We start from the raw sequence: 13621 nt of genomic DNA, 5'->3' as shown, positions 1-13621 counted from the left end.
GAAAGACAGTGCAGCGTGCCCAGAAATGACCCCGCACACAGAGAGCTGACACAACAAGATGACCCAACCAAAAGAAACACAGATTCCCGTGCCACTGACAACAGAAGCAGACAAAGAAGACGTGGCAAAAAGACACAGAGAACAGACAACTGGGGTAGGGGGATGAAGGGGAGAGAAATAAATAAATAAATCTTTAAAAAAAAATAAAGTGTATCTGTCATAGGCAATATATAGTTGGATTTTGTTTGGTTTTGTTATCTAATTTGTTAACCTCTGAATTTTTTATTCCAACCATGCTTATAGTAGTTATTATATGATTAGATTAATATATTTCATGTTGTTATTAGTTTTCTATATGTCCCATGTGTTTTAGTTTTTTATTGCCTTTCTGATGCCTTCTTTAATCTAATATACAGCTTTCGGCAATGGAACTAGTTGGAGATGATTTCGCAGTACCCGGTGGATGCGGGATAATCCTATTAAGATACTAATGTCATCACTGTCTCCTACAATGGAAGAAGGGAACATTGTGAAATGACTGAAAAAAGAAGGTGAAGCAGTGAGTGCTGGAGATGCGTTATGTGAAATTGAGACTGACAAAGCTGTGGTTACCTTAGAGTCAAATGATGATGGCATCTTGGTCAAAATAGTGGTAGAAGAAGGATCTAAAAATATATGGCTAGGTTCACTAATTGGTTTGATGGTTGAAGAATGAGGAGATTGGAAACATATTGAAATTCCCAAAGATAGCCCTCCGTCACCAGCTTCAAAACCATCAGTGCCTTCCCCATCACCAGAGCCACAGGTTTCTATCCCTGTCAAAAACCACAGTTCTGTTTAAGTCCAACTGCTTGCAATATGGAAAAACATGCACTTGATGCCAGCCAGGGCACAGCCACTGGCCTTCGAGGGATATTCACTAAAAATGATGCTCTTAAACTGGTAGAGTTGAAGCAGATGGGCAAGATCACTGGATCTAGACCACCCCAGGCCCTTCCAATCACTCCCACCATGCCTTTGCCCCCACAGGCCACAGCCGGACCATCTTATACCCGGCCTCTGATCCCACCAGTATCAACTCCTGGACAACCTAATGCATTGGGCACATACACTGAAATCCTTCCTAGTAATATTCAAAGAGTTATTGCCAAAAGGTTAACTGAATCTAAAAGTACTGTACCTCATGCATATGCTACTGTGACCTTGGAGCTGTTTTAAAAGTAAGACAAGATCTGGTCAAAGATGACATTAAAGTATCAGTAAGTGATTTTATCATCAAGGCAGCAGCTGTTACCCTTAAACAAATGCTAGGTGTTAATGTAAGCTGGGATGGAGCTGGCCTAAAGCAACTGCCCTTTATTGACATTTCAGTGGCTGTGGCAACAGATAAAGGTTTAATTATACCAATCATAAAAGATGCTGCTGCTAAGGGTATACAAGAAATTGCTGGCGCTGTAAAGGTCCTATCAAAGAAAGTAAGAGATGGAAAATTGCTACCTGAAGAATATCAAGGAGGATCTTTTAGCATTTCCAACTTGGGGATGTTTGGCATCGATGAATTTACTGCAGTGATCAACCCTCCCCAGGCCTGCATTTCGGCTGTTGGGAGATTCCGACCTGTGCTAAGCTCACTCGGACTGAAGAGGGGAATGCCAAACTGCACCAGCACCAGCTCATCACCGTCACAATGTTCAGTGACAGCCGAGTGGTAGATGACGAACTGGCTACCAAGTTTCTTGAAAGTTTTAAAGCAAACCTAGAGAATCCTATCTGACTTGCCTAGTCCTCTAAGATAAGAAGTTGGTCTTTGGCTCAGTTAATTGTTTTAAGCGTTACCAAGAAATATACTATACACAAAAATAACTAGGCTATTTAAGTATGAAGAGGATAAAATGATATTTAAGTTGAAAGACTTTGGCCCAAGTTGTCTTCATTTTCAATTTGGGTTTAGTGTTATAGAAATAAATGACACAGTGTAACTAATAGAGAGAATATTTTGGACCCATTTTTAACCTCTGGTGCTGTACAAAAAGGTACCTGTAAATCAAATGATAAGTTTGGTTCATTTAAGAGTTTCAGAATATTCGAGAACGTGTATAAATTGTAAAATCAAAAATCTAACTTAATTATGTTGAAATTAGAGATGTCCAAGAGATGTCCTTTAATCTAGCAGTGGGAACTCACATTTACAAGCACTGCTCTAGATGTATTTGAAGAATTTAATATGTAAATAAGTTTATTATGGATAACAGTAAATAAATAATAGGGATCATATTAGAGGTTGTGGCAACATTATGGAATTTTTTATGTATATAAAGCCATATATTATAGAGTGGTTTCGGTCAGTCATATTTTTCACTTCTGTAACAATGTGAACTTCTAAAGAAGAATAAAAGAAGCAAACACGAAGAGAGAGAAAGACTATGTGTTTGAATGGAAACCTATAGTTAAAATATCTGAACTTTGAGGTATAGATTCTTCACTTTCATGCTGAGTTGAATTATATTTTAATGGGTTACCGCATATGAAACATTTTAATTTAGTGTTGCTTTAAACTCACAGTGCTATTTCTTAGTACATTTCAATGAAGTTTGTATTGTGGGCGGCAGACTTGGCCCAGTGGTTAGGGCGTCCACCTACCACATGGGAGGTCTGCGGTTCAAACCCCGGGCCTCCTTGACCCTTATGGAGCTGGTCCATGCGCAGTGCTGATGCGCGCAAGGGGTGCCCTGCCACGCAGGGGTGTCCCCCGCGTAGGGGAGCCCCATGCACAAGGAATGCACCCTGTAAGGAGAGCCGCCCAGCGCGAAAGAAAGTGCAGCCTGCCCAGGAATGGTGCCACAAACACGGAGAGCTGACACACAAAATGATGCAAAAAGAAACACAGATTCCTGTGCCACTGGCAACAACAGCGCAGCAAATAGACACAGAGAACAGAAAACCATAAATAAACCTTTTTTAAAAAGTTTGTATTGTGCAATAAAATGTGAGAAAATAAAAAAATAAAAAAATAAAATACATCTAACTTAATATACCATTTTAATTCCTTTTTAGAAATTTTTATTATAATATTGAGTTACATACTTAAGTGTTGCTCTGAGCATTAAAATATGCATCATAATTTAAAGCAGCTAATATAAAATATATAATATATATTATTATATATATAATATATAATAATATATATAATATAAAACTAATTCCAGTAAAATTAGAAATTTTGTTTCAACATCGATTCATCATCATGCTACTATTATAAGAATTGCATCTCTATATATTATATACCAACAAAGCAGCTTTGTATTTATTATTTGGTACAGTTTACTTCAAATCAATTAATGGGAAAAAAAGAGAAATATGTATGTATGCCATCTTTTATAGTCTCTACATGTCAATATTTACCCATGTTCTGTATTTCTTCATGTGGATTTGAATTTTTGCCTTATCTAATTTCTGTATATCCTAAAGAGATTTCTTTTGTCCTCTGTAATATTTATTTTTCAAATTTAATTGGTCAGCTTAGAGAGGAAACTCACTGATTTCAACAAAAACTCATGGCAAGACTATTATTTCAGAAATTTTATAAATTTATTTTATATTTATAGGGATAGAAAGAGTGTAATATATTACAGTGAAATCACGTTGTATCTCCCCTGCTCTGGATTTTCCCCATCCCTACACAGCATAATGTTCAGCAGTTTAGAGTATTCCTTACTAGTCATCAATCACAATATGCAAGTCTCATAGAGGTTGACTTTTAAAAAAAATTTCTCTTCATATTTAAAATTAGATAAAAAATTTCTAATCAAGCTGCTATCAGATTTATGCTGCCTTCCATTTCATAGCAATTGAGGCCAGAATAAACCTCTCCTGTAAACAACAGAAAAATTGCAAAAATTAAGGAAACAGAAGTTTTCAGGATAGCAGATATAGCTCAGTGGTTGAGCACCTGCTTCCCATATGTGAGGTCCTAGGTTCAATTGCAGGTAACTTCTAAAACAAACAAACAAACAAAAAACACAACAGTTTCCAGGCATTGGACAATAGGCTGTGATTCAAAGAAACAGGAAAAGAAAGATGAGCCCCAGGATATTCTGTGCTAACTGCCTAAAGACTTTCTGGACTCCAGGTCAATTCAAAACAGTTAACATGGACTTGTTGAAAAGAGGAGACAAATACGGGATTCAGTGGAAGCTTTGGCAGTTGAAACTTACAGGGCAGAGTATTGTTGAGGAGGGAACTAGTCAGAGAAAAGGCTCTGCAATCTAAAATTGATCTCCTTCAGTTTGTGGCTAAATGGAGCATGCTGGCAGTCAAACTCTACCAGGCTGTGAAAAGAAGGACCAGGAATGTATCAGGTGAACAAATTACAAGAGGTCAGGGAGGACAGGTTATGTTAGAGTTCCAAAGAGCCAGAGAATGTAGGCATTCTTGACGACCAGGGGAATCAATAGAGATCTTAGAGGTACAAGATGCTTTAGATCTATTCATCTATCCAGAAAACAATCTTCAAAAAGAACAATCAGCTCTCTGGTTAAAAAATTAACATTCTCTTATACACACAACAAAATACAACCTGCATTAATATAAAATTCACAATAATTAGCATCTAATTCAAAATACCATGCATATGAGCAAGTAGAAACATGTCGAGGGTCCACTAGATATGTCAGTCAATTGGCATAGATCCTGAAATAACTGTTGAGACAATTAGCAGCTAAGAACTTTAAAATAACTATTACAAATAAATTCAATATGTTCATTGACTTCACAGAAAACAAGAACATAATGAAATTAAGAAAAGATTAAAAAATAACTAAAAGGAAATTTCGAGATGAAAATACAATGTCAATATGACTATAAAAATTGTTGAATGAGAGGAACAAGAAATAATACACTAAAAAAGTAAAGACAAGTAAATTAAACTATCACAATAAAGATTATTCAAAAGAAGTCGGAAATAAATACAAAATTAGTCTCAGTGTTTTGTTTAACAATAATACATTATCTAACATGCTTTTAACTACAGGTCCAGGGGGACATAATAGAATTTGTACAGCAGAAAAAAACATGCTTGGCCAGAATTTTGTCAAATTTATAAAACAGAACAACTAAACTCCCTAAGTTATAAGAGCTCAGAGAAATCCTAATGGGATAAACAGGAAAAAAGAAAAAATCATTCCAGAGCATATTATGATCAAATTTCTAAAAAACAATGCTAAAAGGAAATCCTTAAAAGCATCCAGAGGTGAAAGACATCTTAAATACAGAGGGACAAAGAAAGAATGACCACAGAATTCTTGGCAGAAGCAACATGAATTATACAATATACTCTATGTTAACTTACAATTCCATATCTAGAAAAATATATATATTTTTAATGGAAGTCGCATATCAAATATTGCATAATCTCTCTTTGGGAAGTCATTCTTTAATTTTTCTAGTGTATTGTGTGTGTGTGAGAGAGAGAGAGAGAGGGAGAGAGAGGGGGAGAGAGAGAGAGAGAGAGAGAGAGAGAGAGTTCGTATGTAGTATACCTACAATTTTTTTGATGTATAACTGAGTTACAAACAGAGACATATTTCTAATGTCCAATGTTTGGTGATATTGTGTAATTTATTTATTCAGTTAGACACAGATACAAAAAACGTTTGACTTTTTCCTAATGGGATTTTCATCAGGGAACAGATATCTAAGACACTGTCTCTTGAGGTAGTTTTGTGCAACGTGCTTATCTTTGATTCACAGTAAAACTTCAAGAAAATGAGTCTCAAGGGGCAAGAAAAACATTTAAATCCTTCATGCACCAACAAGGATTAAAACTGAAGAAAGGCAATTGTGACACTCCATTAAGGTAAGTATAAAACATTGGTCTTGAAAACTTCCTCAGGACATGTAGCTTAAACTGGTCATCCTCAAACATCCTTGAACATCCTCTGCAAAGTTGCTTCTTCTTTGCAGTGTACTTTTCTTTCATCAAAATAATAATCAGGATAGCCTTGTTATACAGTCCCTGATATTCTGTGCTGTATTTTATTTGTAACTTTTTTTTCAAATGAGCTTGCTTCAGTCACCCACTTATTTCCCTGGTATCCCCTTGTCCCACTCTTTTATTTCCTGTGTACTCAACTCACCTTTAATGGAGAAGCAGCATGTCGTGTTTATAAAAAAAAAACTTATCTCAAGGCAGAATGCTTGTATTTGAATCATAACTCCACCACTTATTAGCTGAGTGGTCTAGGTTAAGTTATTTAACTGTCTGTGCCTCAATTTCCTTACTTTCAAATGAAGATAGAAACACTACTCACATCCTATTGTTATTGTGTGGATCACATGAGTTAACGGAAAGTGTTTTAAAATATACCTCACACATCATGTGATCTCAATGAGTGGCAGCTATTAATTTGCATTCTTCTTTCAGCACAGCTTCTTTGCATAAATCTCCATTAACTTTCGAGTATAATCAGAATGGTCAGGTCCTTTTGTGAAGAAGAGATATGTATGATTGCAGGACCACTCTGAAGAAAGTATTCAATTTGCAGAAACAGCAGGCAAATGTGACAAAGGCAGACTACGGCATTATTAACAAGACTCTAAAATTAGCATATTATAGCATTAGAGTTTTCATTGCTTAAAATGAATTCAGAGTGAGCATTATTAAAATCTATGTTTAATGGTCAGGTTTACTAAACACCACCTGATTCCTCACTACACCAATAGTTTGGAAAGTCCCTTTATGTCTCTTTTACAAATGCCTTGAAATTTTTAAAAGCTGAAGTATAATAGATATCCCTTTTGACATATTAAAGTACTTGGGCTGATTAGAACTAAAGCATCAAAACAGCCACATCAAAATACTTCTAAGGTTTACTTGACCAAAGCTTTAAAAAAAATGAGTCTTGATGTGTGTACTTTTGGCCTGATGGATTGAGGAATCTCTATTTAAAATCTGAGATGGAGAAAATTTCCCAAGAGATTGTATATTATGTTTTATGTTCTCTCAGACATAGCATGTCAATTACAACAAGTTCTGACTTTATGCCTTACACAGGTTCCCAAGATGATCCATATGGAAAAACGGAACCATACTGCAGTAACCCAAGTGACTGAATTTATTCTCATGGGTATCACGGACAACCCTGAGCTACAGGCACCCCTCTTTGTAACCTTTTTCATCATATACTTGGTCACAGTGATAGGCAATTTGGGCATAATTATTTTGACCCATTTGGACTCCAAGCTCCACACGCCCATGTACTTTTTCCTTAGACACTTGTCCATTACTGATCTTGGATATTCCACTGTTGTTGGCCCGAAAATGATGGTAAACTTTGTGGTGAAAAAAAATACAATTTCTTATAATTGGTGTGCCACTCAACTAGCAATCTTTGAAATTTTCATCATCTGTGAACTGTTTATTCTTTCAGCAATGGCCTATGATCGCTATGTGGCCATCTGCAAACCTCTCCTCTATGTGGTTATCATGTCAGAGAAAGTATGTTGGGTGTTGGCGTTTATTCCATATCTCTACAGCACATTTGTATCCCTATTTCTCACAATTAAGCTATTTACATTGTCCTTTTGTAGCTCTAACATTATCAGTTATTTTTATTGTGATTGTCTTCCTCTTATTTCCATACTCTGTTCTGACACACATGAATTAGAACTGATCATTTTGATCTTTTCAGGCTGTAATTTGCTCTCTTCCCTGTTAATTGTTCTTGTATCCTACCTGTTTATTTTTGTTGCCATCCTCAGAATGAACTCAGCTGAGGGAAGATACAAAGCCTTCTCTACCTGTGGTTCCCATCTGACAGTGGTGGTTGTTTTTTATGGTACCCTCTTGTTTATTTACCTGCAACCCAAATCCAGCCATACTTTTAATATTGATAAAATGGCCTCTGTGTTTTACACCTTGGTTATCCCTATGTTGAATCCATTGATCTACAGCCTGAGGAACAAAGAAGTAAAAGATGCTCTGAAGAGAGTCTTAACTAATAGATGCAAAATTCCCACTTAATATTTTAATATTCAGCTGTGAAGATAGATGCAAAAATACTTTCTTAATATTCTCTCTGACTTATTATAACATCAGAATGTAGAAGTGTTTTATCAGATTAATTTTTTTTTTTAAGTATTAGGACAAAGGATTGTCCCCCCAGACCTCGTATGGGGAAGCCGTTGCTCAATCACAGAGCCACATTGGCTCCCGTGAGTTGGTTTTATCATCTGTTTGTTTGTTTGTTTTGTTGTTGTTTTTTAGGAGTCACAGGAGACCAAACCAAGGACCTTCCATGTGGGAAGCAGGTGCTTAACCGCTTGAGCCATCTCTGCTCCCGCAGGTTAATTTTTCTATATTTTCCTTTTTTTTCTGAACAACAACACTTTCCTTTTCTCCTTAACTGTATACTTCTTTACTTCAGTAGAAATAAATATTGCAGCCAGATAAGTTCCCAAAGTTTTTCAAGGTTATATTGAAACCTATATTATTTAGGAATAAGGGAAATCATACCAAATTTTGAGTGAGGACAAAAATTCCTTACTGAATTACCTTGGCACCTTTGTCACAAAACAATTGTCAAAAAAATCTAATGGCTTTAATTTTTCTTCATTCTTAAGTCATTTCCATTGTTCTGTGTCTGTATTTATGGCAATGACACAGTCTCAATTGCTTTAATTTAATAGTAAGTTTTGAAATTAGGTTGTGTAAGTTCTCTAACTATTTCCTTTATTTAAAAAGCATAATAACTATTCTAGTTCTGCATTTCCAAAGAATTTTGGAATTATGTTGACGGTATCTACAGTAAGACTGCTGTGATTCTAAAAGTGATTGCATTGCACTGACTCTATATATCAATTTGATGTGAATCATCCTCTCAAAAATGTTGTCTTCTAATCCATATACATTACATAGTTCCCCTTATTTAGAGATTTAATTTCTCTCAAAAAGGTTAAAGTAGTATTCAGTATATAAGTTTTGTACATTTCTGTTAAATTTATATCTAAATACTTTATTCTTTTGGATGTCATTGTCAATGTAACTGTTTTCTTAATTCCATTTTCTGATTATTAGCTCCTGATATGAAGAGCTAGATATAAATTTTGCATATTGATATTTTCTCCCTGCACTATGCTAAATTCATGGGTGCTACATATTTTATAAATTCCTTATAATTGTCTATATGGAGTATAAAGAGACAGTGAACAAAAGCAGTTTTACTTCACTCTTTGTAAATTCTTTGCTCTGTATTCTTGCTGATTTTCAGTTGTTCTACCTATTAATGAGAGCCCTTTTCCCCTCTCTTCTCTCCTGGAATTCCCATTAAGCATGTCAGTGTGATCCATGGTGCCCTACAGGTCTCTGCTCATTTTTTTTTACCTTCTGTTTTCATCTTAATCTCTATTGATCTATTTTCAAGTCTGATAATTCTTTCTTCTTCCAGTTAAATCTGCTGTTGAGACCATCTAAGTACTTTAAAAAAATTCATTTATTATATTTATCAATTCCAGTATTTCCAAATTTTCAATAATTTATCTTTATTTTTATTTGATGAGTCATTCTAATAATACTTTCCTGTTGATTCTTTAAACATAATTCCCTTTAGTGTTTTAAAACATATTTATCATAACTGCTTTAAAGTTTTTGCTAACACTGATCTCTAGGCCCCTAAGATACAGTATCTATCTTCTTAACAACTCCCTTTTCATAGGTCACGATATTCTCCTTCTTTGAATGCTTTGTAAATTTTTAAACTGGATATTTTGTGTAATATAATGTGGATTCTCATCCCCTGATCCTCTGTTGAATCAACAATAATGCTACACAAATGTAACTATTAATAACATTTGACTTATACGATTTAAGCTTTTGGGTTTTGTCTTTATGGATCATGACAAGTGAATATATAAAAATCAGTTATTCAATCTCATATTTTGTCATTCATTCTTGGTAAATGCACAAATCTGTGATTATACTGAAAGCATTTGATTGTACACTTTGGATGGATTGTATCATGTGTGAATATGTCTCAATAAAACCGATTTTAGAAAGTAAAACTCTTAAATTTCTAGAGGAAAATACAGGGAGACATTTTTGTGGGCTTGGCCTATACAAAGATTTCTTAGAACACAAGAGAAAACATGAAAAAACTGAAAAAAATTGTTATTACAAAATTAAAACTTTTTGTTTCTCATTTTGGAAAATGAAACAACAAACCAAAATGAAGAGAAAACACTTCCAAAACACATATCCAATAAAGCACTAGTATCCAGAACCCTTTTTTTTAAAGAAAAAAAATTTTGCAAAGCATTAATAAGACAAGCAACTTAACTTTTATTATGGGCAAAATATTTGGATAGTTACTTCATCCAGGAAGATACATGAATGACAAAGAAGCTCAGAAAAAGTTATCCAACATCATTAACCATCATTAACATTAAAACCACAATGAGAAATTGCTACAATGAGAAACTGAAATTAAAAAGGCTGATTAAAGCAAGTGTTGACAAAGATGTCGAGTAATTGTAACACTGATGTGCTGTTGAAAGAAAGCAAAACAGCCACTGGAATTTCACAGTTATTTATTAGGTCACACACAGAACTTCCTATAGATGTAGCAATACTATGTAGCAATTCCACTCATGGGTATTTGCATGCAAAAAAAATCAAAACATATCTTCACACAAAGACTGATACTGGAATAGTCATAGTAGCTTATTTCATAATAGCCCCAATGTGGAAATGGTCCAAGTTGTCATTAACTGATGAAAGTATGCTATGTTCATAGATTCATTAACAGAAGCATTTAACAAAAGAAACAAATCACAAGAAAATTTTCTAAGTAAAAAGAAAAGTTAGACACAAAAGATTATCTACATTGTATGGTTCCATCTATATGAAAGTTGAGAAAAGGCAAAACTGTACTCCTAAAAATATTAGTGAATGCCAGGTACTGTAAGAGAAGACTGATTAATGGCCAGGGGAGTGAATTTAGGTCAAGATGAAAAAGTTACCATTGTGATTGTGTAGTGATTACACAATTTAAAAATTTGTGAAAACTCATCAAATTATAATCTTAAAAATTGGTTAATTTATATTGTATATAAATTATACCTCAATAAAGCTTGAAGAACTACACCCTGAAAAAAAATTATTTTATAACTTATATAACAGACTTCTCTTTTTAACTAAATATATAATACTGTTTTGCTCTTTAAAAGCCATGTATTTTTTTTATGTTGAAACATGCAATTACTTACGTAAATAGACAACTCTTAGAATATATTTAGGTAGTGGCCCCTTTTGGTAAATTTAAAAATAGTGAAATGCATTTATTTTCATAATTTTATGATGGCCTTAAGTCCACAGCATAGGATTATTGTATCTAATAGCAGAGACATTTTAAATAAATTTATCATTATATTAATTCCCAGAAAGATGTCAAAATGAGGGATATTTGTCATTACAACAGTAAGCCATATTTGAAATATCATATATAATTATATATTAAAATATTGAAGAGAGGGGAATTAGTTGTGTGTCAATTGTTTAAGAACAAGCTCCTTTAAAAATAAAAATATAGGGACGCGGACTTGGCTCAATGATAGGGCACCCACCTACCACATGGGAGGTCCCCAGTTCAAACCCCAGGCCTCCTTGACCGGTTTGGAGCTGGCCCTTGGGCAGTGCTGATGCACGCAAGGAGGGCCAGGCCATGTATGGGTGATTTTTGAACATATTAATAAAAATGAACTTAAAGCCTTTGAATGGTAAGTCCAATATCTAGGCTTCCCCAACAAAAGTTTCTATTGACAGCTATTTTATCCTTGCACATCAGCCATAGTTTCCTGTTTCTTTTGAAATTTTTTTTTGTTGAAAACAGAATATTCTGATTACAATATTGAGTCCATTTATATTTAATGTGATTATTGATATATGGTTGAAATAATGACTAATTTTTCTAATTGTTCTCTAAATAGCTCACTTTATTTTATTTCGCTGATTCAGTTTTGCTGTCTTGTGTTTTAAAGAGTATATAAAATTTATTTTCTGTAGTGTGAAATAGATATTCATACACATATACTCATATATATGTACACACAAATATACACATATAGGTACAAAGCTAGAGTTAGAGATAGAGATAGAGATAGAATTAAACAAAGAGAGAGAGACAGAGAGACAGAGTGATAGAAAGATAGATTTGTTTTGGGGATTTCAATGTTCATTTCACCTTAACACAATCTACTTTAGGTTAATATTAATATAACATCAACGAAGAATAGCAACTCTGCCCAAAAATAGATCTATTCCCCTCTCCTCAATTTGTTCTCTTGTCATATATACATATTGTTAGTTTCAAGGGGAAGCCAAGGAAGGGAGGCATCTTAGAAATCAGACCAGGAGCTGAGGTCAGTTTAAGCAAAGCCTTTAACGAGAGAGAGCTGAGCAGATCAGCTGAGTCTGAATAGACAGCAGCCTGGAGTGAAGGGAAAAGAGAGATTTTATAACTCATTCTGGGGCTAGACTACAAAGGTTTAGGTTGTGACAATTTATGCTAGCTTTGTAGTTTTAGGGTCAGGTCATGATAACTCATGTTGACTTTGTAGTTCCATCTGCTTCTTAGGTGTTATCATCCCTCTAATGTGGGTTGCTACCTTTCATGGAATGTCCAGGTACAGGAAAAGGGGAGGTGGGAGGTGGAAAGGGGAGGCGGGGTGGTAACTCTGTTCCTAACACATATATAGCTTCTATATATGCTATGAACCCCAAATACAGTATTATCATAATTTGTTTAGGCATACAATTTATGTCACTTAAATAAATTAAGAGGATAAAAGTATGCATCCATTTTCTCACACTCACATGTATATATGTTAAAATCTTTTTTATGAACTGACATCTAAAATATCTATCACTTCCAATAAGTTTCATGTCTTTCTGTGATTGAATTCTCAAATGGAGTAATTTCTTCTCCTTTGAAGACTTCCTTAGTATTTCCTTAGTACTCCTTCTAAGGTATATCTGCTAGCAATGAAGGATTTCAATATTGTTTACCTGGGCAGGGCTTTATTTTTTTAAAGATAATTTTGCTGGTTATAGCATTCTTGGTTGAATTTTTTATTTTCTGTCAGAGCTTTAAACATTTCATCCCATTGACTTCTGGTTGTTTTTGAAGAGAAATCCACTGTTAATCTTATTATGCCCCCTCCCTAAATAAGATCAGCCATTTTCTCATGCTGCTTTCAATAATTTCTCTGTTAATATTAATTCTTCAGATATATTTGCTCCTTTCTTTCCCTTCTCTCCTTCTTGGTCCCCCATTTAATCTTTATTGGCTCCAAATATCTCTGAGACTTCCTTCAACCTTTCTTCATTCTGTTCTTTAGGTGGACTACATAATATTTTCCTATTCTCAAGTTAACTGATCATTTCTTCTACTACATCAAATCTTCTGCTAAGTCTATTCAGTAAAATTTTCATTTCAGATACTAAAATTTTGAATTCCTGGATTTCTGTTTGGTTCTTCGTAAAAGAAAATTTGTAACTTTAGTAAATTTCTGTACTTGGTAATACATTGTGTTCATATTTTCCTTTAATTCTTCATAGATGCTTTTTTTA

At 34.3% G+C, this 13621-nt stretch overlaps 1 protein-coding gene and 1 pseudogene across 1 annotated transcript; both read left to right on the top strand.

Moving 5' to 3' along the window:
* Positions 1-422: 422 nt before the first annotated feature.
* LOC101434239 (pyruvate dehydrogenase protein X component, mitochondrial pseudogene) lies at positions 423-1783 on the top strand (annotated as a pseudogene).
* Positions 1784-7060: 5277 nt separating this feature from the next.
* On the top strand, positions 7061-8020 carry LOC101413282 (olfactory receptor 8K1). Its single transcript, XM_023586389.2, has one exon. It carries the CDS (start codon positions 7061-7063, stop codon positions 8018-8020), a length of 960 nt encoding a protein of 319 aa, XP_023442157.2.
* The last annotated feature ends 5601 nt before the right edge of the window (positions 8021-13621 follow it).

The sequence above is a fragment of the Dasypus novemcinctus genome, chromosome 10 (genome assembly GCF_030445035.2).
Source record: "Dasypus novemcinctus isolate mDasNov1 chromosome 10, mDasNov1.1.hap2, whole genome shotgun sequence".
In the NCBI taxonomy this organism is placed as follows: Eukaryota; Metazoa; Chordata; class Mammalia; order Cingulata; family Dasypodidae; genus Dasypus; species Dasypus novemcinctus.
This window is presented reverse-complemented; position numbering and strand designations above follow the sequence as displayed.